At 42.0% G+C, this 24681-nt stretch overlaps 1 protein-coding gene across 1 annotated transcript in view; it reads left to right on the forward strand.

The window, feature by feature from the left end:
- LOC310994914 (ras-specific guanine nucleotide-releasing factor RalGPS1) overlaps positions 1 to 24681 on the forward strand; it is a 99789-nt gene that overhangs the window by 49600 nt on the left and 25508 nt on the right. Inside the window, exons 8-9 of the mRNA XM_083983819.1 lie at positions 17030 to 17167; positions 18307 to 18400. Of these exons, the coding sequence (XP_083839945.1) occupies positions 17030 to 17167; positions 18307 to 18400 (232 nt within the window). The remainder of the gene's footprint in view (positions 1 to 17029; positions 17168 to 18306; positions 18401 to 24681) is intronic.

Below are 24681 nucleotides of genomic sequence, written 5' to 3' on the forward strand. Positions count from 1 at the left end.
CATATGTGTTCCTTCATAGTTTTGATATCTTTCATGTCAGGGTTAGGCGGTTACATAGTTTGCACCTTTTTTGGGGGGCATATATTAGCTGTTCTTCTCAAGAAAACAGCCCTTCATCGTTAGCACGCTCTCCCTCTCCTCTCTGAAACGCGAGAAAATTAATATTAAAACCCTTCCATGGTGAATGTCAACAAAAATGAAGCTCCCTTTCTTCTAGTCTTTCTTACTAAATGACTAAAACTATATTATCCACATATAGGTAATTAGGTTTGCACACACAAAGTTGAAAACAGACAACATAAAAGTTTTTTATGATTAATGTCATTGCTTTATTGTGCAATGGCATTCAACAACATCATTCTGAGTTGGGTTTCTGACAATCAGTCAGACAAATCGACCCCCTTTCATCTCCACCAACTTTTGAGAGAAACGTCTTGCTCATTCACTGCTAAATCCTCCACTGTGTTCATAAGACAGTGACTTCTTCAGCCTGCCGTTGCTGAGCAGGCTGTGCACTTTGGATCTCTTTGCTGAAACCAGCTGCCTGTTGTAGCTATTAAAGCTGCAGGTTGTAAAACCAACACAATGGCTTTAAAGGTGCTAAAAGACTCAGAGAGCCAAGACCCCGTTAGTATATTTTTAACTAATTATAATTATAGTAATCCTGCTGATCCCTTCCATTGTGACTGGTGTGGTGGGCTCTGCACCGTGTTGCTCTAAGCCACAGCAGGTAACTACCAGAGAATTACAACAGTTCCCAGCTACAGTCACTGTTCAGTGTCTGTGGCGCAGAGGATAAAAAACTTGTAGAAGATGTTCTGGTTGGCCCTCGGGGCCCTGAATCAACGGGAACTGTGTGTTTAGCCTTTGTGTAAACAGCACTGTCAAATATGTAGCAGTTGTTTTCAGACTTGGCAGTCACCTTGTGTGTGATGGTAACAATGTTTCAGAACATGTTTTTGCTCTTTACGCTGAAGTCGCTGAACCGAGCTGATGGTAAATGGTAACCAGGCTCCTGTGTGTCAAGTGTGTGTGTGTGTGTGTGTTGTCTCACAGCAACGCTCGGCTGGTTAGCTCTACTAAGTTTGCACTGAAAATTGAACTCTGATCAATGATGTTGACTGGGAACTTCAAATGATGGAGGCAGGCTGGTGACTGTGTACGACAGGGTGAGGCAAGGCAAGTTTATTTGTAAAGCACAATTCATACGCCAGGCAAAGTGCTTTACAGCGGCATAGAAATGCATTAGGGATGTCACGATTACTTGTTTTCACAATTAATTGCCGTATTTAACGCCACAATTAATTTATCGTTAAGATTCCTAAATACCGTCACTTTCCAAAAAACACTAAGTAAAGGTCAATGCACAGATACTGGTCAGTTTACCTAATGTAACACTGAATTGGTAGGAGTTTAAATGTTAGCATGTCATGTGTAATAAAAATAAACTTTAACATTTGTTGTAGATGACCATTTATGACTTGAATATTTTCCATGGGGGATTAATAATTGGTCCTATGTTAATAGGTACTTAAAATATTTTATGTAAATAATAATGTAATTTTATATTGAATATACACTACTCACAAAAAGTTAGGGATGTTTGGCATTTGGATTAAATTTCAGAATGCACCTAAAATGCACTGTAACCTTTACAGGTGAACTTAATTTAACCTTCTCTAAACTTTTGAATGCACATGTCCAATTGTTCTTATTGAATAACATGCTGTTCTCTAACAAGGTGATTAACCACAAAAATCACAAGCACCGTCTCCCTCTCCTCTCCACAATGATCACATTTTGACATCATGAGACCAAGACAACACTTTGATCAAATTGATCAAGTTATTGAGACATTGAGATTTTTGTTGTGCTATAGCCACCACCGAAATGACCATTGCATCCTTCCACTTAAAAGGCTCTCATGATAGAATATCACTGTAGCATGAACTTTTTATAGGGAGATTCTTGTCAAATATCCCTAACTTTTTGTGAGTAGTGTATTTGATTTTACACATTCATGGTGTTGTGAAATTAATAAATGCATAATAATCGTGATAATCGTGATAGCGTGATTATTTCTCTGACAATAATTGAACCATGAAAATCTATACTCGTGACATCCCTAAAATGCATTAAAATCAAAAACAGAAAAAAACATTTAAAAGGAAAAGAAAAAAATAAGACAGTAAAAGACAATAATTCTAATTAGAATGATTAAACTACTACTATATTATATAACTATATATGAATTTAGTTAAAAGCTGTAGAAAATAACAATGTTTCATCTCTGATTGAAATGAGTCAACAGTTTGTGCAGGCAGACTGTTCCACAGATGAGGAGCATAATAACTGAATGTGCTTCACTTTGTTTAGTTCTGGTTGTGGGAACACAGTAGACCTGTCCCAGACGACCTGAGGGATCTGGATGCTTCATATGGATTTAATAAATCTAGATTCTAGAATATATTTTGTTTCCAAGACCGTTTAGGGCCTTGTAGACCAACAGTCAGATTTGAGAAGTCTATCCTTTGAGTCACAGGAAGCCAATGTAATGAACTGTGGACAGATCACCACATTGGCTTTTGCTTCTGCTGTTTGTAAGGGTGGACGACGTTGCTGGCTTTCTTTGTTTTTATGTCTCGGTGAACTCCTGCCAAAGCGCAGTAAAGATGAAAACACTAAACCCTCCAGTGTTTACTGCCACCTTCCTCTGCCTTTAATCCAGCTCCAGCTCTCCTCAGCACGCCTGCACAGTTCTTCAGGTGCTTTACTTTACACTTGGAGAACCTGCCTCACCTCTTGTATGGATTTAATATCTCAGTCGATGCCTGGGTCTCCTCATGTGACCCCAGAGTGGCTTCCATGAAGCGGAGATCGGTGCTCTGTGGGGGCCAGACCAGCTGGTGCAGGACTCCCTGTTCTTTTTATGACTCCGATGACATGCATGGTGCTTAAGTGTTGTTTATCGGCTAATTTCAGTGTGAACAATGATGGCCGGACTTGGCCTCGGTCAGATCTGTGATTCTGGACGCCCCCCCCGGCTTGACCTGCGTTATTAACCGCACGTCCCACCTCGATATTTGTCCAAAGGCCTGGTTCACAGACAGGCCTGCCAGAAGCAGAGGTGGAAGAGACGTTGGATACAGTTTGTTATGTTGTCATAGTAATTTACTGGTTATATAACACCTGACAAACACTGGATTTAACAAACACAAATATTCAGTGACTCATTGTTTTTGTTTCTAATCGCACAAGACGCTCGCAGACGATGACGATGGACCTTTATCCCTGCGAGGGCTCGGTGGGGTGAGAATGATGGGGAGCCGCTCAAATCTTCGGTGAAACTCGACTCTGGGAGGAGGCGCTTGTGTTGATTGGGACTTTAAAAATCCTCGGCGGACAAATGTTCCAATGGTTTACTGTTGTAGCTGCAAATAAGCTGCGTTTTTATCAGACGATGGCAGATCTGTGTTTTGGAATCGCTAAGTAAAATTCCTAAAGGAAACATTCTGATGCTTGATGTGAAGCTGAAACATGCAGCATTAAACCAGATTCCTTTTTCTTTTCCATCCCTCCTCCTCCTCTTTGTTGTCAACTCTTCCTGTATGTGCATTTCAACAAAGAGGAATTCTCCAGACTTCATGTAGCGGCTGTCGTGCGTCATGCAGTCCCGTGTCTGTTCCCTTCCTGTGCTTTACAAGGGAGGACGTGTCCCGGCCTGTGACCGCTTTCCATTCTCTGTCCTCTCTGTTCATGCTCGCAGCCTGCTGCTCCGATGGGCCTGGTAATGATCTACAGCGGAGCCAGGCAGCGAGCGGTCAGGAAGAGGCAGCGGGCTGTGAAGCATCTCTCTCAGACATCACATAGTTCTTCATCCCTTCATCTTCTGCTGGAAGAAAAGAAGTCTGTCTTATACAGGAAGTGATGCTCCTGATGAACCAATCACAGCACTGAGCTCACTCTTTGACTGACAAGTGGAAAACATTCATATTTAAATGTCAATGGATAAAAAAAGTGCCTTCGGACACACTACACAAATTGTGCGAGTGTGTGTATCGGTACATTTTCCATTGTAGTCAGATAAATCTAAAGTGACTTGTGTTATTTCAGTCATGCTATAGCTGATGGTATCAGGTCCCATGTGAACCGACCCGGTTGACAGACAGCCTGTTTCATTTACCCAGGTTTCACTTCACTTTAGTTCAGGTGTAAAAAAGCATGAAGGGTTACCATGGTGAAAATGACACAAAACACAGACGGGGAACTTTACACAATAGACACAGGAAGAGGAGGACTACGGAAACAATCAGGCACAGAGTTCAAGGAAGAACATTAAAGCCACAGTACAGTATGACTTTCTGTATGTGTGAGTTTAAAAAACACAGTTTAACATGGTGATCTCCCCCATCAGTACCAAAGCACTGGCTCTCACCTGCTGTGGGAGGCAGGATACACACAGTGTGTTCGGTTCAGCTGATAAGTGTAACAGTCTGTTTGATAGTTCATGCACTGTCATGTTAAAAGAAGTGATCATGGATGGATGATAGGTGATGCACAGTGATACTGTATACGGTTACTGTCACTTTAAGAAAAATAGTTTTTTTTCCACTTTTTTTGCATCAGTTGAGAAAACACAATGCAGGAGAAACTGCTGTAACAGGACACTGCACGACTGTGGAGTAAAGATACTGTGTTTTCTTCTTTTTTTTTTTTTTTTTTTACATCGGAGCCCCGTGGAAGATTTTCCTCTTCAAATGTGCACGAGTTAAACTGATCGCTCAGCCTCGGCTCTATATTTGGTTGGCCACACACACTGCTCACACAGCACAAAAATAAATAAGCATTGTAATAAAATGAAATTGTGACATAACTAGCTGTTAAGTAGTCGAATTGAAGCGATGTACTGAACATTTGCAAAGAAGCCAGTAGCAGGTTTTCTAATCTCAGTGTGAACCAGACCATTTGATGATGATGAATAACATCTTCATCCTCAACCTCAGCATCAGTTTGCAGCAAAATCATTGGACTGGAGCAGGAACCATTAATTAAATTGAATGAAATTTAATGAAAACACATTCTGATACAGGATACAGATCCTCTACATCAGATTCAAAATAACAGCAGGTGGACCCATCTCTCCTTCATTCCCCTTCACCTTCCTCCACCATGTCAGTGACAGGTGTAGAGGTAGAAACATCACCCTACAAAATGACACAGCACCACTGTCCCGTGATATGTCATCATATGCATCATAATGTATTGACACCTGACAAGAGGTCAGGTGTCAATTTTTCTTTCAACAGAAAGAAAAAAAGTTCGACTAATTCTCTGCTGCTGGATCATCTGCTGAAGAACTGGGTCGGATTATATGGACACAAGATTGAATGAAACAAAATATTTATTGTGATTTTTAAATCCTTATTTATTGCAACAACAACAATCGTTTTTATGTGGGAATTTGTTATACCCCTTCATTTGTAGTGTGGTCCGGGTCAACCTTTAATTCCTCCAGAGCTCAGACATTACAGCTACACTGGGATGGAAGATTCAGCTGGGAGTGTTAATGATAATTAAATACATATGAGAACATATCCTGTGTTAATTACCTTCTGACTTTATTTCCCTCTCACAAAATAACAAAGAACTGATATAATAATACTGATTAAAATACCACATAAATGAGCAGTATTGATGAAGTTAGTGTACCACAAACAATACACAAAAACTCATCTGGCAGTTTAAAAGGGGTCAGTCGGCTTTTATTAGCAGATTTACCTGTGTTAAAGGGATAGTTCACCCAAAATTCAAATTTCACTCATTATCTACTCACCCTCATGTCAACTAAGAGCTGTGAGAATTTTCAGAGTCCTCCGTCCCTTCTCTGAGTTACGGGGGGGTCCGCGCAGCAGTATTTGTCCATATAATGGTTGTGAATGGATACCAACTTTCTTCGTCCAAAAAGACATACCAAAAAACATCCAAATACCTCCATACTGCTGGTCTGTAATGTCCCTCTTGTATTGAAGCCCCAACATGAGAAATCTCGCGCGATTTGCACTGACACAGGAAGAGCAGTGAACCGAGACACTCGGAGCTTCCGCTACAAACAAGCTTAAAATATAGACTTATTTAATTTTTTTCTGAACAATTTCTCATGTCGGGGCTTCAATACAAGAAGGACATTACAGACGAGCAGTATGGAGGTATTTGGATGTTTTTTGGTATGTCTTTTTGGACGAAGAAAGTTGGTATCCATTCACAACCATTATATGGACAAATACTGCTGCGTGGACCCCCCGTAACTCAGAGAAGTAACGGAGGACTCTGAAACTTCTCCCAGCCCTTAGTCCACATGAGGGTGAGTAGATAATGAGTGAAATTTGAATTTTGGGTGAACTATCCCTTTGACATGGAGGCAGATTTCCATTAGGACCCTTGTAAATAAACACATATGCATGCAAATATATACTGTATATATTTAAGATGAATCACAAACATGCACTGATCCCAGCTCAGCTCAGATGGGACAGTTTGCTCGTTCTCTCCACATCTTTAGGTGGATCCGTGGTGTTGGTCGTCCAGTCCTGCCTGCACTGGTCTGACTGGTCAGTTGAACTGGTTGGATGCCTCGTGTCCAGTCTCTGAGAGGCAGGGAGACGGAGCACAGCTGAAACACATTACACCCCACGCTCCGTCTGTCAGGATGACACAATCGGCAAATATTTGTTACGCAGTTGGTGTTGTGTTATGCAGACGTAATATTTAGCCAGGAGCTGCCAACACAGCTGATATCATGGACAGCCAGTATATCTCTGAGGGATTTGGGTGTAGCATGGAGAAGAATGTAGCTGGAGGGCTTTTCAGGCTGCAGAGGAGAGGAGCAGTTTGAAGCATCGCACCCTCTTCCTCTGGATGTGGACTCATCAGTGTTTGATAAACTTATTTCCAGTCAGTCATCAACACATCTGAACATCTTGAGATCACAGATGCAGTCCGTCCAGCGATGTTATGATGAACACTGTGGTCACGGTTCAGCCTCTCTCTTTATTATAAATCCTACTTAAACTGTGCCTGAGGTGCTGCCCAGCTTTTCCACAACTGTTTTCCATCCAACCCTCATCAGTGGAGCTTTTACACTTTCTCGGCGTTGGCACCGACACAGTCTGCACACATCTTGTAAAACCCAGTGTGTGATCATTAGTGACGAAGACTCTCCCCGCTGCTTCAGTCTGAGTTCGTCAAATGTTTGATGATGAAATCATAAGTTTCCACATAAAGTTGGTGAGGTGTCGTTTAGCTTTTTACACTGTCTCGGGACATTGTTGTGAATGAATGTCCTCAAACTGGGTCAGCCAAAGAAATATGGAGCTGGCAGCAACGGCAGGAAATGAAATGTAAAGGTCAATTCAAAACTGAATGTGATCTATCTGCATTAATCTGACTGAATCATTCTGTGCCCATGTTAAAAGGGACTTCGGAAAGCAAAGTGTTTTCACACTACATTTCCCATGAGCCTCCGCGCGCACGGTGAAATTCTTGGACCGGTGCAAGACGGACAAAAGCAAAAACATTTGCCAAGAATGTTTTCATTGATCAAGAACAAAAGTCGGAGGTTGGAAGTCGATCAGATACCGTCGTAGTTCCGACCATAAACGATGCCAACTTGCGATCCGGCTGCGTTATTCCCATGACCCGCCCGGCAGTGTCCGGGAAACCAAAACTAGGAAATGCTGGGCGAGTCGACTACTAAATAATAATATCAAAATAACTATAAAGACAAAACGATATACTGTATTTATCGAATATGGACTCTTTTATAACCAAAAGCTCTCTTTAAGTGAGGTACATTTTTACAAACATTTGATGTATTTTCACACAAATCAGAATAAAATATCCAAAGTAAAAACAACGAAAACGTACCCAGTCTTAATCTTAAAGGAGACATATTCTGCCCCCTTACCACAAATTAAAATAGTTCCCAGGTGTCTTAAAGACATGTCTGTGACATGCTTTAGTCAAAATCCCCCGAGGATCAAACATCACAGCTCTTTTCATCCTCTCAAAACAGCCCTGTTCAGAACGGCTGGTTTCAGTGCCTGTCCCTTTAAATGCAAATGAACCACTGCTTGCCCCGCCCCACCTCTTCTACCGGTCCCAGGTATTATGCAAATTCGAATCCTACTTGCATCACTGGGAGACAACTGAGGGAACAGCCTGCACATTACAGATTTTTTTGTCAATTCTCACATTGTGGGGGACAGAAGGCAAGACAAACACCCAGATATAAGAGCCTTCAATAAGTGATATTTCCATAATATGTCCCCTTTAATACCTCGTACCCTAAAACTAAATGGTTCCTAAACTAGGGATACCCAATACCAATCCAATACCACTGTTGAATGAATAAACTGTACACATTGTCATGTGGAAGACAGTGAAGGCCTCAGGCTTGACTTAACCTAGCTTGACTTTGTAACTTTGTAAAACATTGTTGTTCTGTGTTTGTTGTACCGACATGCTGTGTGTGCTGCCGACGACACATGATGTAGCACACGTCACAAACATAGAATTGAAGTGGATAGATTGGCGTCATGTATCAGCCCCATTATCCGATATCTGATCTAGCTATTTAGTCAATATCTGGGCAGATATCCGATCGTAATATCTAATTTATGTATCCCTACCCAAAACACTCATCCCATAAGTCCAAACATCCAATTGGCAAGATACACAATCAGTATTCTTTATGAAATTCTTCTTCTAGTCTTGTATGTCTCTGCTGGAACCCAGATGTCAAAATAAATCAGGCTCGTATTTGCACCACATGCTTGTTTTCCTCTGGTCCACTGTACACCTGGTTACTCTGCCCCAATCTGGCCCCGTGATTGTCAGATGCTCCGTCCACATCTGGACCAATTCTGGCACATGCAGGAAATCCCCCTGGCTGTCAGCAAACACTGGAGCGTAACATCTGGGTTCTGCCTGGACATGGAAACGTATGGGCCAGAAGTTTTCTTTGTTCATCTTGTATAATACAACATTGTACAGAATGCAGACCTTGTGAAATCACATTCAGCAAGCTGGCACTGGAAAAGAGTGATGGACTCAGGAGTCAGGACACAGTATATAGCCCAGTATGTGAACACAAGAGGAACACGCACAGAAAAAGTTCTTTAATGTGAACAAATGGTGAATACTGACCCATATGTGCTTCTTTTTTTCACCCGTTTTCAATCATCACTTTATTGACTAGAATGATTTGACATTAACAATGAACTCTAACAAACACATTGACCATCGACAGCCGACGATCTGTTCTAATCAGCTGAGAACAGACACATGTGGTAATGTGTTAACAGCAGGACCTGAGTGTGTGGGGGCTGATTTGTTTGAAGTGTGTATCTGTCAGGGCTTAATCCAGGGATAAAGTCTGAAGCAGAGGGGCCGAGCTGTAGCGACTGCAGCTCCGAGCGTGTGTTGTGGTCTCCACCCTGAGCCGAGCTGAAGAGATAAATCTGCAGCAGAAACTCCTCCTGACCCCGGAGGGAGCATCACACACAGATTAGATGAATAGATAAGAGGAAACGGAGCCACTACAAACACTGATGAGCTCTGCCTCAGTCTGGTTGTCTGCGCTGCTGAGCTGTGGGAGGCTGTGCCCCCCCCCCCCCCCCCCCCAGCTCCGACCCCTTCTGGGCTCCGGTAGAAGAGGCTCTGTCCCTCGTCCCGTTTCAGCGGTCACTGCTCTCTCCGGCCCCCGTGGGAGCAGATGGTCAGACCACACACACTCAGCCCGCGTAACACACCATCAGCACAGTAAACACGCAACATCGCACAACCAAACACATGTATGGAAAATGACAGCTGAGCCCCCCCAGTGGACAGGTAAACTGCTGTGGGTTTGTGTCCTGGTGCAGCAGGCCCATGACCTCTGACCTCTGACCCACTCGCAGGGCTTTGAGACGTGTCGTACTGCCGTGTGTTACAATTTCACAATTGTGTGTGTGTGTGTGTGTGTGTGTGTACAACTGCATATGGCAACAGATTTGATCTCAGGGTTTGATTTTTTTTGTTGTTTTTTTTAATATGCCTAAAGCCTAAAAAAAAAGTCTAAAATTTGAAAATCAAAATGTTAGGCTTTAAAAAGTCTTAAATTGGTTGAAGTTGGATTGAATTGTACTTTTTTGTCCAATAGGAAAATTTGTCTTGGGCTCCAAGCCACTGCATTGCACAGCACAGTAAACACAATACATACAAGACACATACAATAACATTCATACACAGTACTTCCACACAATACACATGCAAAACCAGTCAAATGAAACCAGCAGCACCAATAAGTTAGTGCTACATGCACGGTGCTTTCATAGAAAAATAAGAAAACCAGTCAGATAAAACCAACAGTTCTTAAATATTAAATATGCTTCAGTACAAAATGCTTCAGTACAAAAATATAGTAACACCAGTCAAATGAATGAACCCACAGTTTTAAATAGATTATAAATAAAGTGCTACATGTTGCCATTTAGTGCCTTAGTGGCGGATGAGATAAATTAGTTCTTATACCTGTTCAGTCTGCTTTTTTGTACCCTGAGCTGTTGACCTCAAGGCAGTACATCAAATTCTGAAGTATTGTGTTCAAGTCCTAAATAATTTTAGACAGGTCTTAATTTTCTTATGCTCATGTAACGTTACCTCAAATGCTCAGTAAAATACTCCCACGACACTTCATTGTGCTTTATTGAATGTATTTACAACTACAAACGAGCCCAACGTGTGACATATATTTTGCAGCCAATTTACTTTGAAAGTAATTTTGTGACTCTGCATTTCTTTTGTACGTGTTATGCTTGTCATGATAAAGGTCTTAAATTTCATCCATAACGGTCTTAAAACGGTCTCAAAAGTCTTAAATTTGAGTTGGTGAAATCTGCAGAAACACTGATGAGAGTTGTAAATCTCCTCCAACTAAATGTGTTAACAATATAAAATCAATATATTTTGTATTTCACAATGCCTCCACACTGGCCCAGTCCCACAGGTGTGTGTGCTCCTCACTTTATTAGTGCTGTAACTTTTATGAAACCACATTCCCCAGCGTGTCCACCTGTGCCCTCGTGTCTTTTCCAAAGCCCCATAAAATGCTTCGTCCGCCTCTATTTTCCACATCATATCTCCACCACACTGCAGACTTGTCCACTGAAGGTTTCCAGTAAACAAAGAGCCTCCTGCTCCCTGACTATCACTCCCTGAATCCCAGCCAACCGTTGTTTGTAAAGGAAAAAGCATGGATGTCGAAGAGCAGCGTCTTCTAGGCTAATTAGGGAAAATTGCTAAAAGAAGTGTCTCTCATTAGAGAAGAATGACGTCCATACTGACGCGCTACATCCTGTCAAAAAGAAAAATGGCAGCCCAGTCCTGCGTCTGCCGAACTTCATCTGAGAGACACTGATGTTGAACAGCAGCTAACTTTTTCCCCCCAGGATGATTTTAAATGTTTCTCCCATTTTTTTAATCACCTGGATCAATCTTAATAGGAGGAGAGTTTTCCCAGTAAAAAAAAAAACAAACCTTGAACAATGAGTGAATCCTCACTGGACTGACTGACGCAAAGATGGCAAAGACAACAACCAAAGGCTGGAGTCAGACAAAACAATCTGCAGACTGAGCTTTCAGCTCCCAGCAGTTTAAGTGGAGAAACACTCTGATGTACCAGAGATCTGCCACTATTAAATACTTAAGTAGGAATCTTTTATCCAGTGCCGGTCAGTGTCTTTTTGGATTCGCTTGTTGCAGACAACAACTCCCACACAATCCCACGCTACCTCATAACCCCACCAAACTCTGTCTTTGGATATTGGTTTGATGAGAAACTAAGGATGCATCAATTTGGCTTTTTCAGTCCCAAAGCCGATTTCTGGGCCTAGAGTATTAGCTAGGGCTGACACAAAAAAATTGAAGCTTCGAAGCTTTGATCGTTGCCATGGAAATCGATCATGAAGTCCGTGATCGATTTTTTTTTCTTTTTTCCTTTTTGACACTGGTTCTCATCGGCAATTGTTACATTGAAATGAGTAGGCTACTTGGGGCGGTGCGTGGTGCAGTGGTTAAAGCGGCCGCCCCATGTAAAGGCTACAGTCCTCAACGCAGGTGTCCCCAGTTCGAATCCCGCGTCGGGCAGACCTGTCCTGCATGTCACTCCCCCTCTCTCTGCCTCCCCCTTTCCTGTCTATCTCACTGTGCTATCAAATAAAGCCAAAAAAGCCAAAAAAAATATACTTAAAAAAAAGAAAAGAAAATGAGTAGGCTACTTCACATCCTGGAAACCTGGCTGATAAGTTTTGGAGACATGCAGTGTTTCATTATGTCCGCCACGAATAGTGGAAAAGGGGCATAATATGTCTCCTTTAATATTGGACCAGTGCATCCCTATTAGATGATGTTATGTTAATGCTGATGTTACTGGTCTCTAAGGGCAACATTAGATAAAAAGTGACATTGGTGTATGTATGTAACCATATTACCAGCTGGTAATCCAGCTGCAAAGGTCAGTTTCATCATATTTACACCTAATACATATTGTGTTTTTACATTGTGGTTTGATGACTAGTGAGCTCAACAACCAACAGCAGGCCTCCATAAGTCAGTAGCAAGGTCAATGTGCAGTTGGTGCATGTTTGCATATGAAGTACAAGAAGAATAGGGTCGTTCTGCAGAGTGAAGCTTTGATGCTTCAGCATGGTGGTTAACCACTACACAAGGTGTACAGGAGTGTGACGGGACCTTACTGTAAGTAATTACTGTTTGACTGTAACCTCAGCCCCATGCAGACTCTGTCATCTTACTTCCTGTTCAATGTTCAGTAAAACTAACCTCCAGTTACAGAAGCCCTATACACATTAAAGGCATGGGTACATGTTAGATGAGCCTGCCCTGTACGTGTACACGTGTATGTACCACTGTACATCCCATGGCAGCGGTGGAGCTCCAGCTGCCGAGAGTGTAGCTTGTTCCATGAGCTGGAGACAAACCACGGATGTGGTTCTGCGGTGCTTCCACATCTGTTCCCTATTGATGAAAGTGCATGCACACAGTTGGAGGAGATTCCCACAGGAAAACAGACAGTGTGAGAATCCACTGGTTTTATGATCAACAGGAGCACAAGGCTGCAGCTCACCGATCAACGTTCAAGCAGACACCTCAGACAAAACACACGGATCAGTCTGGAGATACCGTACGCGTCTGTGAAATGAACAGGACTAAACAACGAGGTCACGATGAGACCTAAACCAGAGAGACATTCCTGAAGACATGGAGCTAGTGTTCAGTCAGCTGCTGCTTTTCACTGCGACATAAATCACAGTAGATTTATATTTACAATCTTTACAAAAAAAGACAGAAAGATGGAAGCTCTTCATGTCTGCTAATCAGTCTGCTAATGAAGCTCAGCTGCACTGGATTTCCACTTTAGTCGAGCAAAGCAGTCGGAGGGTAGAGACACTACAGGTTGTACCTTACCTCACATCACAGTCTCATCACAATGTACATATTGTCAATACAAATTCTGCTGTATATAATATATGTAAAACATACCATGTGTATATAATTTGTACAACATACTCGTATTCATACACTTATTTATTTCTTTGCACTACCTCATTATCTATTTGTACTAGGGATGTCCCGATCACATTTTTTTGCCCCCGAGTCCGAGTCCGAGTCATTTGATTTTGAGTATCTGCCGATACCGAGTCCCGATCCGATACTTTGGCAATGCAGTCAAGTTTTTAATGTAGATCAACTGTATCATCCCACTATTTTTCTGCTCTTTGTGCTCTACTAGGGATGTAACAATATCACAATCTCACAATAATACGCCCCCCCTTGCGGCCCGTCTTCGCTTTAGACAGATAGGAAAACCCTGACATGTAGATATGTAATATATCCGATTCCTGATCGGGATGTAACGTCCGATTCCGATCGAGTCTGAAACCACGTGATCGACCCCGATTTCCGATCACTTGATCGGATCGGGACATCCCTAATTTGTACTACTTACTATTGTACGGTCCGGCCACTGGTCACTTTATTTTTCTATTTCTGTATTCTTTAAAGAGGAACTATGCAGCATTTGTAGCTTAACTATGCTACAATTTAATTATATAATTTAATTTAAAAGTTTTGGAGTAATTGTGATGGTTTAATAAACTTGTTACAAGGGAGAATGGAGGTTCTCTGCCTTGTTGCATCTCTTGGCTCAAAAACAACTGTGCAAGATCAGAGCCTCTGACCCGGTGTTCCAGCTATGGTCTCTGCAGCACCGCGTCACAAATGCCCCCGTAACCCGTAATCTCTTGTTTATGACAGATAAGACCACACAAATATACACGTCGTAACATGGTATCTGATATATAACATTGTGTACCGCTCTATTGATTGATTTCTCTCCGGCTTCGTTGTAAACAAATGCACATGGCCAGGAGGAGGGTTAGCAATTAGCATAATAGCAGAAAAGCGACCAGACTTACATAGTTCCTCTTTAACTTATTGTTCAGTTGTTGTGGTCCTGGTTCTGTACGTGTTTTTGTAAGAACAAAGAGTAACTGGGTCCGATTCCTTGTATGTGTGTGTGTGCTCATACTTGGCCATTAAAGAATCTGATTCTGATATTGTTTCTGATGTGGACATGATGAGGTGCAACCTCTCAACAGCTGTGTCCCAGTTCAGACACTGTGTTCATCAGAGGCTGCATGGAAGACTGATCTCTCAGCATGACTAGTAGAGACATGACTAGTCTGGGCCTTTCAAAGGCTCCTTTAAATGTGTCCCTCTTTCTTTGGGCAGAAAAAGGGCTTCATGGCCCAACCTATCCCAAGATTCAATGTGTGCCTCTTTTCTTTAATGGGAACAGTTTGTCCAAATGTAAACACTAAAGAGAGAATAGCTCTACCTGTAACTGAACTTACAACAGCATTAGCTGTATCTGGGCCATGCTCTCTGGTGGATTTCATTCTGTCACCATATTGTTTCCCGAATAAGCCTGTATAATCTGATTAAAAATAAATGTAACTTCCTTCATTTTCACATATAAACACACAAAGGATTCCACACTGAGCTGGTGAAGGAGAACAAACGACCTGCTGCAGAAAAGCTCAGAGATCCACTTTAATTTGTGTACTCTATAGACAGTGACAGCAGGAGCAGCCACTTCACACAGACACTGTGGGTAATTACAGCCACAACACACTGTAACTTAAATCCATTTACAGGCCTCAAATTACACCCCCTGCACTGCTCCTCACTGAATTAATGAAATGTTTACTCAGTAAGTAAAGTTTATTCCAAGGATAAGGATCTAAGAATACAAACGACATCATGTTCAGTCTATTTATTTGATAGTTTAGGAATAAACCTGTATGCGTTGTATGCATGGATCTGCTGTGTGTTTTCCTCAGCGACTTGCACTGAAGTGGGTTTTCCTGACCACCATGAAAACTCAGCCATTGTTATACAACTTTCTTTCAGTAAAGTCACGAGGAAACCTGAATTAGCGGCTCTACTTCTGTTCTGGTTTCATGCTTGTTTGTTGCATTGGAGGAAAGATGCCATCAGCTTTTTAGTGCGACCGCAAAGTGATGTGGGCAACATGTGGCCAACATGTGGCCAAACATCCCAGAGACGATTCGTCAGTTCTAAAAGAAAACTGGCAGCATTGTGTTGGTATAGATATAAAATGTGGGAAACACTTTCATCTGGTCCACCATAATAATACTTTCCCATAACACTGTGAACAGTTCAGGAGAATAAAAATGAAGCAGCCAGTCACACATTTAACAGATATCAGACAGCAAGGGTTTTCCATCCAAGGATTTTTATTTTTTATCTCTTGAGTCAATTTATTTTCACATTAAGAACTGATTCATCCCTCCTTCCAAGAAATGGGAAAAATAGCAAAAAACTGGAAAGACTAATGGATTCCTTAGAACGTCTGATTGCTCCCAACCTTTACTGCACATTTGTTCCTGTAAGTGGGCGTGGTGGTCTATCATATATTTAATAATAAACCATACATAAGCCTTTGAGCTGTCCTGATTAAACTCACTTGAGACAATCTGAGATTTCTCCAGGTATCCGCTGAGTTTTATTCACAGCTAATGAAGCGGGACGTTCGTTAGAACACTGTGTACCGTCATTGACCTGCTGCAGGCTGTGTAGTGATGAAACAATGGATGATACTGTAGGTCTCTTCTTCAAAGAGAACCAAACCATCTGAAGTCACTTTGCTTGACTTTGTGGAGGCTGCTTTGTTTTTGTTGTGGCTGATTGAGCTTGGTCCAATAACCTTAATAAGACATTAACTCTACAACGGGGCTACATGCTCTAACAGCAAGTAACATTTTGACAGATCCCAAACAGCTGGATTAACAGCACCCTCCGGACTGGACTGGAGGCCACCCTAATTTACAGTAGCTTGGGTACTTGCCTTCAACCGCTGAGCCGTGAGACCCCAGATTGGTTTAATTAATGTATTGGTGAGAGCTTATTATGTCATAGCCTTCTCATTCTATTGAATTCATGTGGTGGGGCTCCCTACTCTATGACACAAACCATAATAGATGTAATTAGTTTGGTTTGCAGTGGAAAAGATGGCCTCTAGTGATGGCCCCAAACAATCCGGTTCCTGGAGCAACGCTGAGAACGTATTTAGTTTGGGAATTGGCCATAGGGTGAAATATTAGCCACAACAGCATAATCACTTATTAGCTGCGCTGAGCTGGAGGAAGATTTGTTTGTTAAACAACTGGACACATTCCTGGTTGAAATGGTAATATTGGAGATTTTACAGAATGATGTGGAAAATGGTGTCACTGCTTAGCAAAACATAAATATCTCATTGTTGGGTGTGCAGCTCCGTCTGTCTGGCTGCTCGTTTGTCTACGTGGAGGTCAGGAACTCAGCAAGTCAAAGCAAAGTGTCAAAGCAAGTTCCACTCAACGATTTGCTTGTCTTGTCTCGTCTCATCCAGGGATCTACCTGTTGGACATGATCTACATCGACTCGGCCTATCCTGCATCAGACAGTATCATAGAGACGGAGCAACGGACCAATCAGATGAACAACCTTCTGAGGGTCATCTCTGACCTGCAGGTGTCATGTAACTACGGTAAGAAAGAAGGGACATCTACATCATCCATTTATTTATTTTTATTTCAAAATAAGGCCAAACCTCCGTGAAACCACCAGACTGCTGATGTCATAGGTTAAGGTTTGTTTATATGACCGGCTACCAGGCTAGATGTTTCACTTTAAGTGATACCATCCTTCTTCCTTTCATTGAGACCTTATGTTAACAAGGTCACGTGACTGACCTGGGGAGGTCCACATCAAAGATGCCAGGCAGCTAGAGCTAGACTGAGAAAATTAACAACTTGGAGGACGGATGCAGGAGAAAAAATGTGCAGCAGGAGCTCAGGGCGAAATCTGAGGTGCTACCTCCAGTAGATCCTGCCTTACTGGGTCCAAACACCCAGTACTCACACAGCACTCTGTGGGAGAGGACTAGAGCACATAATGTTGTTTAAAACCACCCGTCAGGACCAACAGGCTTCTACACTACACAGATCGACAGGCTATCATGGTGGAGGCAAGGAAGCCACCACAATCTCCCTGGTGGCACCTGGCTGTAGTTCTTCACAGGAACTGTAGACACACAAGGAGAGCGACACCAGGGAGCAGGTTCTTACACTTACCAGAAGGTGGAGAGCTTTAAGAGCTTTGACCAGTCTGTGAGTGGGGTCCTGTGCAAGATAAAATCATGTGTACATACATGTATGTATATAAACATATGTGTACACCAGGACAAATATATCTATATAACCTTGATAATTATTTTTGTTGGTCTTGTAACAAACAAACATGTCCCTTTACATCTTACAACAATATGATTTGTTGTCCAGGGCGTCTCTGTTGCAACACAACACAACATGGTGCTGACAATGCACAACAGTGTTGAGACAGATTTTATCTTCATCAAAAAAAAAATGCAGCTCCAGTTATTTGGATAGTGCAGCTATTCTGATATTGTGATTTCCACTACATTGCGTTTAGATGTACAGCCCCTCCTATGAGACAGTGTTATACTGTGATATGTGTTAAATATGAGATAGAGATAGGAATGTATTTACACTTTCTGGAGAAACAGTGAGTCAGCATCTTCAAACATATGTCTTTGTTTGGTTTAATTTCTCTGTACATGAGTTGTTTTTAATCTAACACACCTTTGTTGAACCTGTCTTTCTTCAGATCATCTTGTGACTCTGCCTCATGTCCAGAAGTATCTGCTGTCAGTTCGCTACATCGAGGAACTCCAGAAGTTTGTGGAGGACGACAACTTCAAGTAAGTTTTGTCTGAGTGACTGTTGCAGTGGGGGTATTGGTTGACACGAGGTCTTCCCTTCCCTCCTCACAGTTTTTTCTTTTGGCTCTCCAATGACCAGAATACCAAGACGTTCTCTCTGGTCGTGACACAAGCTTTTCCTCTGGCACATGGAAACATGGAAGTGGGCGTGAAATTGATGGGGGTCAATGCACAGGAAGCAGGATGTAAAACGACAGGCAGTGGATTTTATCTTTCTCCATAGGGAGTTCATTCATCCAGCAGGCACTGATGACTTTCTCAGGCACCAGGCAGCATCTCAGACTCTCTCCCAGGAGCAGACCTGCTTCTCTGCCAGGGCCACTGACACTTGACTGACACAGGGTGGGACAGGATTTCAGTGATCTGGTTGAATTTGGTTTGTTTATTTCATAGGTTCAGTTTAGCCAGACTACAGTGTTAGATTAGGCCACTCTCCATTGAGAAACGTTTACCTCCTGGTACTGTAGGTGGATACTCTGTTGAAGTTTAAAACTATTGGATCTGCCTTTACCCAATCGCTTTTCGTTTGGTCGTGACATGTCCTGCTAGAGCCCTGCGAGAGCCCGACAGCCCGAGGGCCGGGTTCAGGCCAATTACTACATCACTCACTATCTCGGACACGGGCTTTGACTTTTTTTGTTTTTAACCTGCCAATTAGAAAGATGTGGTTTTCTTTAAACTTAAACCAATTTAAACGGCGACACTTGAACACAACACGCCACTCTCTATTTAGCGCACTCTTGCAGCTGCATTGCGCTCACTCATTTCAAAAAACAAAATAATCAATTTACAACATTAAGCAATCAAAATGTAATGAATATAGCTTAATACCACGCTGAAACGTCCAATTAAACTGTTCTAATGTCTGCAACACAGCCTGGTAGGTGTTGTAGGAGGGGAGGTTTAAGAAAAGAAAAAAAAAGTTGGGCTTGATTCGGATTCAGGCCTTAGAATTCTGAAATCCTGATGGGCCAGGCCTGGGCTCCACCCCCTAGTGCCAGGGTCGGACTCAGGCCCAGACTCTAGGCCCGTGCAGGCCTCTATGTCATGTGCTAGAAGGCAGTGAAGCTGCTGGACGCTGTAAACAACAACCATCCGCAGTGTCTTCACAAACATCCATCTCCGCTGCCATTAGCACACAACCTCCACATCACTGTTCTCAGCCGCTCACTCTGTTCCCTGATTGGGCTGTTATCAATCAGCGAACAGAGGGAGCTTTTCTCCTCTGCAGGAGAAAAACCTAGGACAGCGTTTCAATCCCAGGCGGAGTGCTGAAGGGAAATGAAGATTGAGTGGAAGCACATAGGTGGGCGGAGCCAGGCTAGTGAGAGATGGGACTGTATTCAAATGATCCAATCCAATCCACTTTATTTGTATAGCACATTTTAAAAACAACAAGGTTACCAAAGTGCTGCACAACAGATACAAAAACAGTAAAATAACAAAAGTTAAAGTTAAAATGATGAATGATGTGTTGAATTGGAATTCTTCATTTGGACGATAAATCATCATTAAGGAATTTATCAAGGTTTGTTTTATACTGACTGACTCAAGATGAACTAAAAACTCAGCTCCCATGGTGAGGTCAGTACACTGCTGGCTGGGTGATGTGTGTTGGTTCACTGAGTGACTCTGCTCTGCTGCTGCCACTGGGACTTATTAAGAAGAACTTTAAAGTTCTTATTGATGTATTTATTTATTGCATGTTTATTTGTAAAAGGAAAAGAATAGAGCATGAGTCAGTTCCACAGACAACATGCATCGCCTGAAGCTGGGAACACACTGGACACGTGGTGGCAGCGTGACGACGCGTGCGTCACTCAGCTGCTGCAAAGAATCACACGTGTGTGTGTGTTCACACCGGCTGCAGTGTGTCTCCTGTCAGCTCCGTCTCTCTGCACATAGTTTGCAGGTGACAGGAACGTTGGAATTCCCTTAATTATAAATTAAACTCAGATTCGTTTATGGAAAAGAAACGTCATGTCACTCTCTCCTCGTGCAGCTGCTGCAATACTTAGAAATATATTGATGTTTGCATGTATTATGTTCGGTCTAGACATAGACAACTGTAATTGAAGGAGTAAGTTTTATGTGTTGTTGCTGCTATGATGTGAATATGACGTCAACATGCTTCTTCCCAGTGCGCATAAAAAAATAGGCAAGAGTTTTTACTCTCTACATCCATTTTTAAAACATTGAACTTTTGAGAAGAACAATGATAAATTGTGTTTAACGCTGAGGGACTCGCCTCACTAAAATACCTTTCTAAATGTTTACTGCAGCGGTCCAATTGGTGCAAGTGAAGAAAGACAAACAGCCCATGGGGAGCTGCACGGTGACCACAGCCTCTCAGAGGTCGCCATTAACCTGAGCACACACGCTGACGTCAGCCAGACAGGAAATACACTTTCCAGACCTGAGCCTTCGACTTGAAGCTGAAATGTGAGAGGAGCTTTCCTGCAGGACATGTGTGTAGGCGTCCTCGGAGCCTTTTGTCGGCCCTGTAAGTCAATAATGTGTTAAATCCAGAGTCAGCGCGGGGTCAGCTGGCTGCATCCAGCCTGATGCAGGGCCCTGCAGAGAGAGAGGCCGTAAATTTAATCCTCTCCACCAGTTTCCATTCTTACAGATGATGCAATGGAAAACAACAAGCCTAAATCGACAGCATCAAATAGACAAAATGAACAAACTTCAGAAAATTTTTCACGCAACATTTACTTGTATTCTTATCTGGATTAGTTTGAAATGCTAATGAGCTGCTACAGACACTGATCCCATTGATTGTGAACAGTTGAGCTCCACAGTGTGGTCTGGAGATCACATTAAACCCAAGTCTGACACAATGACTTTTCAAGTCTGGCATCGTGAACCCCCCCCCCCCCCCCCCCCCCCCCCCCCCTCCAGATGCCGGTCCCTGCCCCAACAACATGTGTGACTTTTTAAGTTAATCTTCATTTTTATAGCAGAAATAAACACAAAGTGCTTTATAACAAAATAGTGGCATAACAGGGCAATTAAGATTACACGATATAAATAAATATCATAAAAAAAGTAAAAACATCCAAACTCGTCTAAAAGAGTCAACAGCATCAGTCAGACTCTGGAACAGAGAAGCGACAGACTGTGAAGCAAGGTCACCTCTGGCTTTGTAGTGTGTTTTAAAACCTTATTTAATGTCAAAAACACTGATTTGTGACATGACTTTTTCCCCAAAATTAATTTTGGTTAAACCTCTTGTGGAAAGCAGAAAATGTAATCAACTAAGACAAATTGTAGTCACACAAACAAAATAAAATGAAACGAAACTACCGAGATTTTTAAAAAGAAAAGAAAGTACACGCACTGTAATATCATTCCATGCTACAAGTCCACATCTTTTTCCAGGCCACGTCTATCGGCCCTGACTTTATCCTTTGAGCCTCAGTGGCTCCCAGGTATCCCAGATCTGGCTGAACATGAGCTGGAAAAAGCTGGAAAAGCAATGATGCTTCTATCAGTGTGCAGCCATTGATTAAGAGGAATTTCATCTCTGATAAATATGATACATTTCAGATTTCACATTGCAGAGCGCTGCTGACTCTGTGCCAGGCAGCTCATGATCAGTCCCAGTAGGCAGCTCCTTGCTCTAGGACGTTGTAGGTGCCTGAAGTGTTTGTGTTGTTGAAATCCAAAACCAGCAGACGTGGAGGCAGCTCCAGAAACAATATGCAAAGATCTGATAGCTCTGGATTCATTGTGTGTGTGGCTTCAAGTGTGTTTAAATGTAATATTTTAAACCGCCCCTGCTAGGCCAAATTAGACGTCTGACCCAAGAACACTGGCTACACAGAGCATTACAGCCCACTGACGCATATTGTTCCCAGATCGCATTCCTACTTCCTTTTGACTTTATCTAACTTTATTTAGTTTATGCCTTGAGGCTTTGTAGCTGTTTGTTAATGAATTTAAGCTGTGTATTATAAATGGGTTAAGGAATCCGTCTGTGAAGTCTTTTAGTTGGCCAGAGTAAAAGACAAAAATCATTATTTTATCAAATTTTATTTTTACTTTTGTCTTTTTTGGAAAGGAAATGTTTGGCTCTATTAGAAATGCCCTGACCAGAATGTGTCCAAATAAGAAATTGAACCCAGTTCTTAATTTTTCTTTGGATTAATGGTCTATATAAATCTCTCTGCTCATTTGTAATTGTAATTCATCATATTATTTTCTCCACTGCAAAATTAGTGTACTTTACCTGTTATCTAAGGCTGACACGAGCTCGGTCTGAATTTCATCAAGTTCTGAGGTGTGGTTTGCTGCCGTGTCCTTTGGCTGAGACATGAGGAAGGAGCGGTACCAGATCTCTGACAGATCTTTCTAAGGTACATAAGCCATGACTGAACAACTCTTCATTTGACCATAAAAACACAGCCAGGGCCAAATAAAACAGCATGCTTCACATCAGCCGCCAAGGCTGTGGAGTGAATGAGATCTGGAGCTGAGAACTGACTTTATCTGTGTAACTGAAGAACATCAGCTGGGCAGGTAGTAAAACAGGCTGATGAAGGGAGATTTCAGTGGAATATACTGCTGTACATAATAATCAAAATGACACGAGTATTATGCTCAAGGATGATGTGACGCAGGGGGAGAATATGGATTGGAAAATAAAAATGGGCCAAGGACAGACCCTTGAGGAACGCCACAAGTGAGCTGGATTAACAGCAGTTCCAAGAACTAAGTCACTGATGAGTTTCAGCATCTTTCAGCTTTTACTATTTGCTTCTGTCTCAGCGCTCACTTCAGGATCAGTTTCAAGAAGCACATGAATGCTTGTGTTGTTCTGTGCCGGCTGTGTGTTTACAGCTTGTTGTATTGCCCACAAGTGGGTTATGCAGTCACCAGTCGTCACTGGGAGCAGTGTAGAGCCAGGAGAAATCAGTACGCTCCCGCAGCCAAACATGTCTCAGACCTCTCCGAGCTGAACAATAAAACAAAAACAGTGGTAATGCGCTACACTGGCAGTTCCAGCACAAACTCTAGTCCACCTCAGTCGTAATGGTGCCTGGACTCCAGAAGCAGCTACAGCTCAAAGGGAAAGAATCCTGTGGGGACCTCTGGACTGTCCTGCAGTGTGAATAACAGATGGTCAAGGCGACACCATGTAATCTTCATCGTCTTCAGCATTTTCCTCGCTGAAGATTCAGTTGGTTTGAATTGGAACCTTGTCTTGGTGTCAGATTGGGTCGTTCATGTATTGATACATCTGTGTTTGATTTCTGATAACAAGTTAAGTTCAGTATACATATGTGTTTTTATAAATATGTGCCTGAGGTCTTGGTAGAATAAATAAGACTCAGTGTTTCAGGCAAACGGAGTAATAATCCATCAATATTTGGATTTGGGTGTACTTGGCTCAGCTCTGATAGTTTGTTCCATCGGTTTTGGGATGACTTTTAAATTTCAATTGAAAACTTCACTTCAGGATTACTTAATAGCTCATAATATGCTGAGGTATAACATGTGCAGGGATATAACGTGATGAATGTTCTCATTGCTTAGGTAACTAAGTCTAATGTGCTTGTGAAAGTGCAGCTGGTGTTAATGCGATTCGCTGTTTTTAGATTCAGTCCTGAGATCAAAAGTCATATTACATCACCCTCGCCTTTTTTTATTTTGACCTCAGTTTTCACTCTCGTCATTGGTAAATAAATCTGTTGTATTGGCAGATAGTTGAAAAGCATTTGGTGCCTCAGTTCCTGTATGAAGGATGTGGATAAAGTTGATTATTATTAATTATTTACATTTTTCTCTAGTTTTAGTCAAGATCAATAATGAGTATTTAATTGAGAAACCCAAACTTGCATATACAATTTTTAACTAGTCAATGCAGTTTGGCAGAGACATCATCTCAGTCAGTCAAATCTAACCTTCTTAGTTTTAGACAGATATGATTGGCCTGACTGTTTTTTGAACACATGGAACATTTTATTCCATTATTATATCAGACTGTGTTATGTAACATTATGTTTATAAGGCTTTACTTAAAAAAATTAAAAAAAATCTCACCTGTTAGTTTTTACATAGGTGTTAAGTTACGTATATTTGTGGGTGTGTCCACTTCAAGTGACAAGTAGGTGAGTGTATGTTTGCCACAAACTGACATCCATCTAAGTCTCAGCTCCATGTGTCCCACCTCTTTGACCATTTTTGGATTATCTGGGTGTTAGGGGCGGAGGCTACGTCCATCTATCTGAGGGACGTACTGTCTGAGGCCGGCT

The sequence above is a fragment of the Trachurus trachurus genome (genome assembly GCF_905171665.1).
Source record: "Trachurus trachurus genome assembly, chromosome: 12".
Lineage (NCBI taxonomy): Eukaryota > Metazoa > Chordata > Actinopteri > Carangiformes > Carangidae > Trachurus > Trachurus trachurus.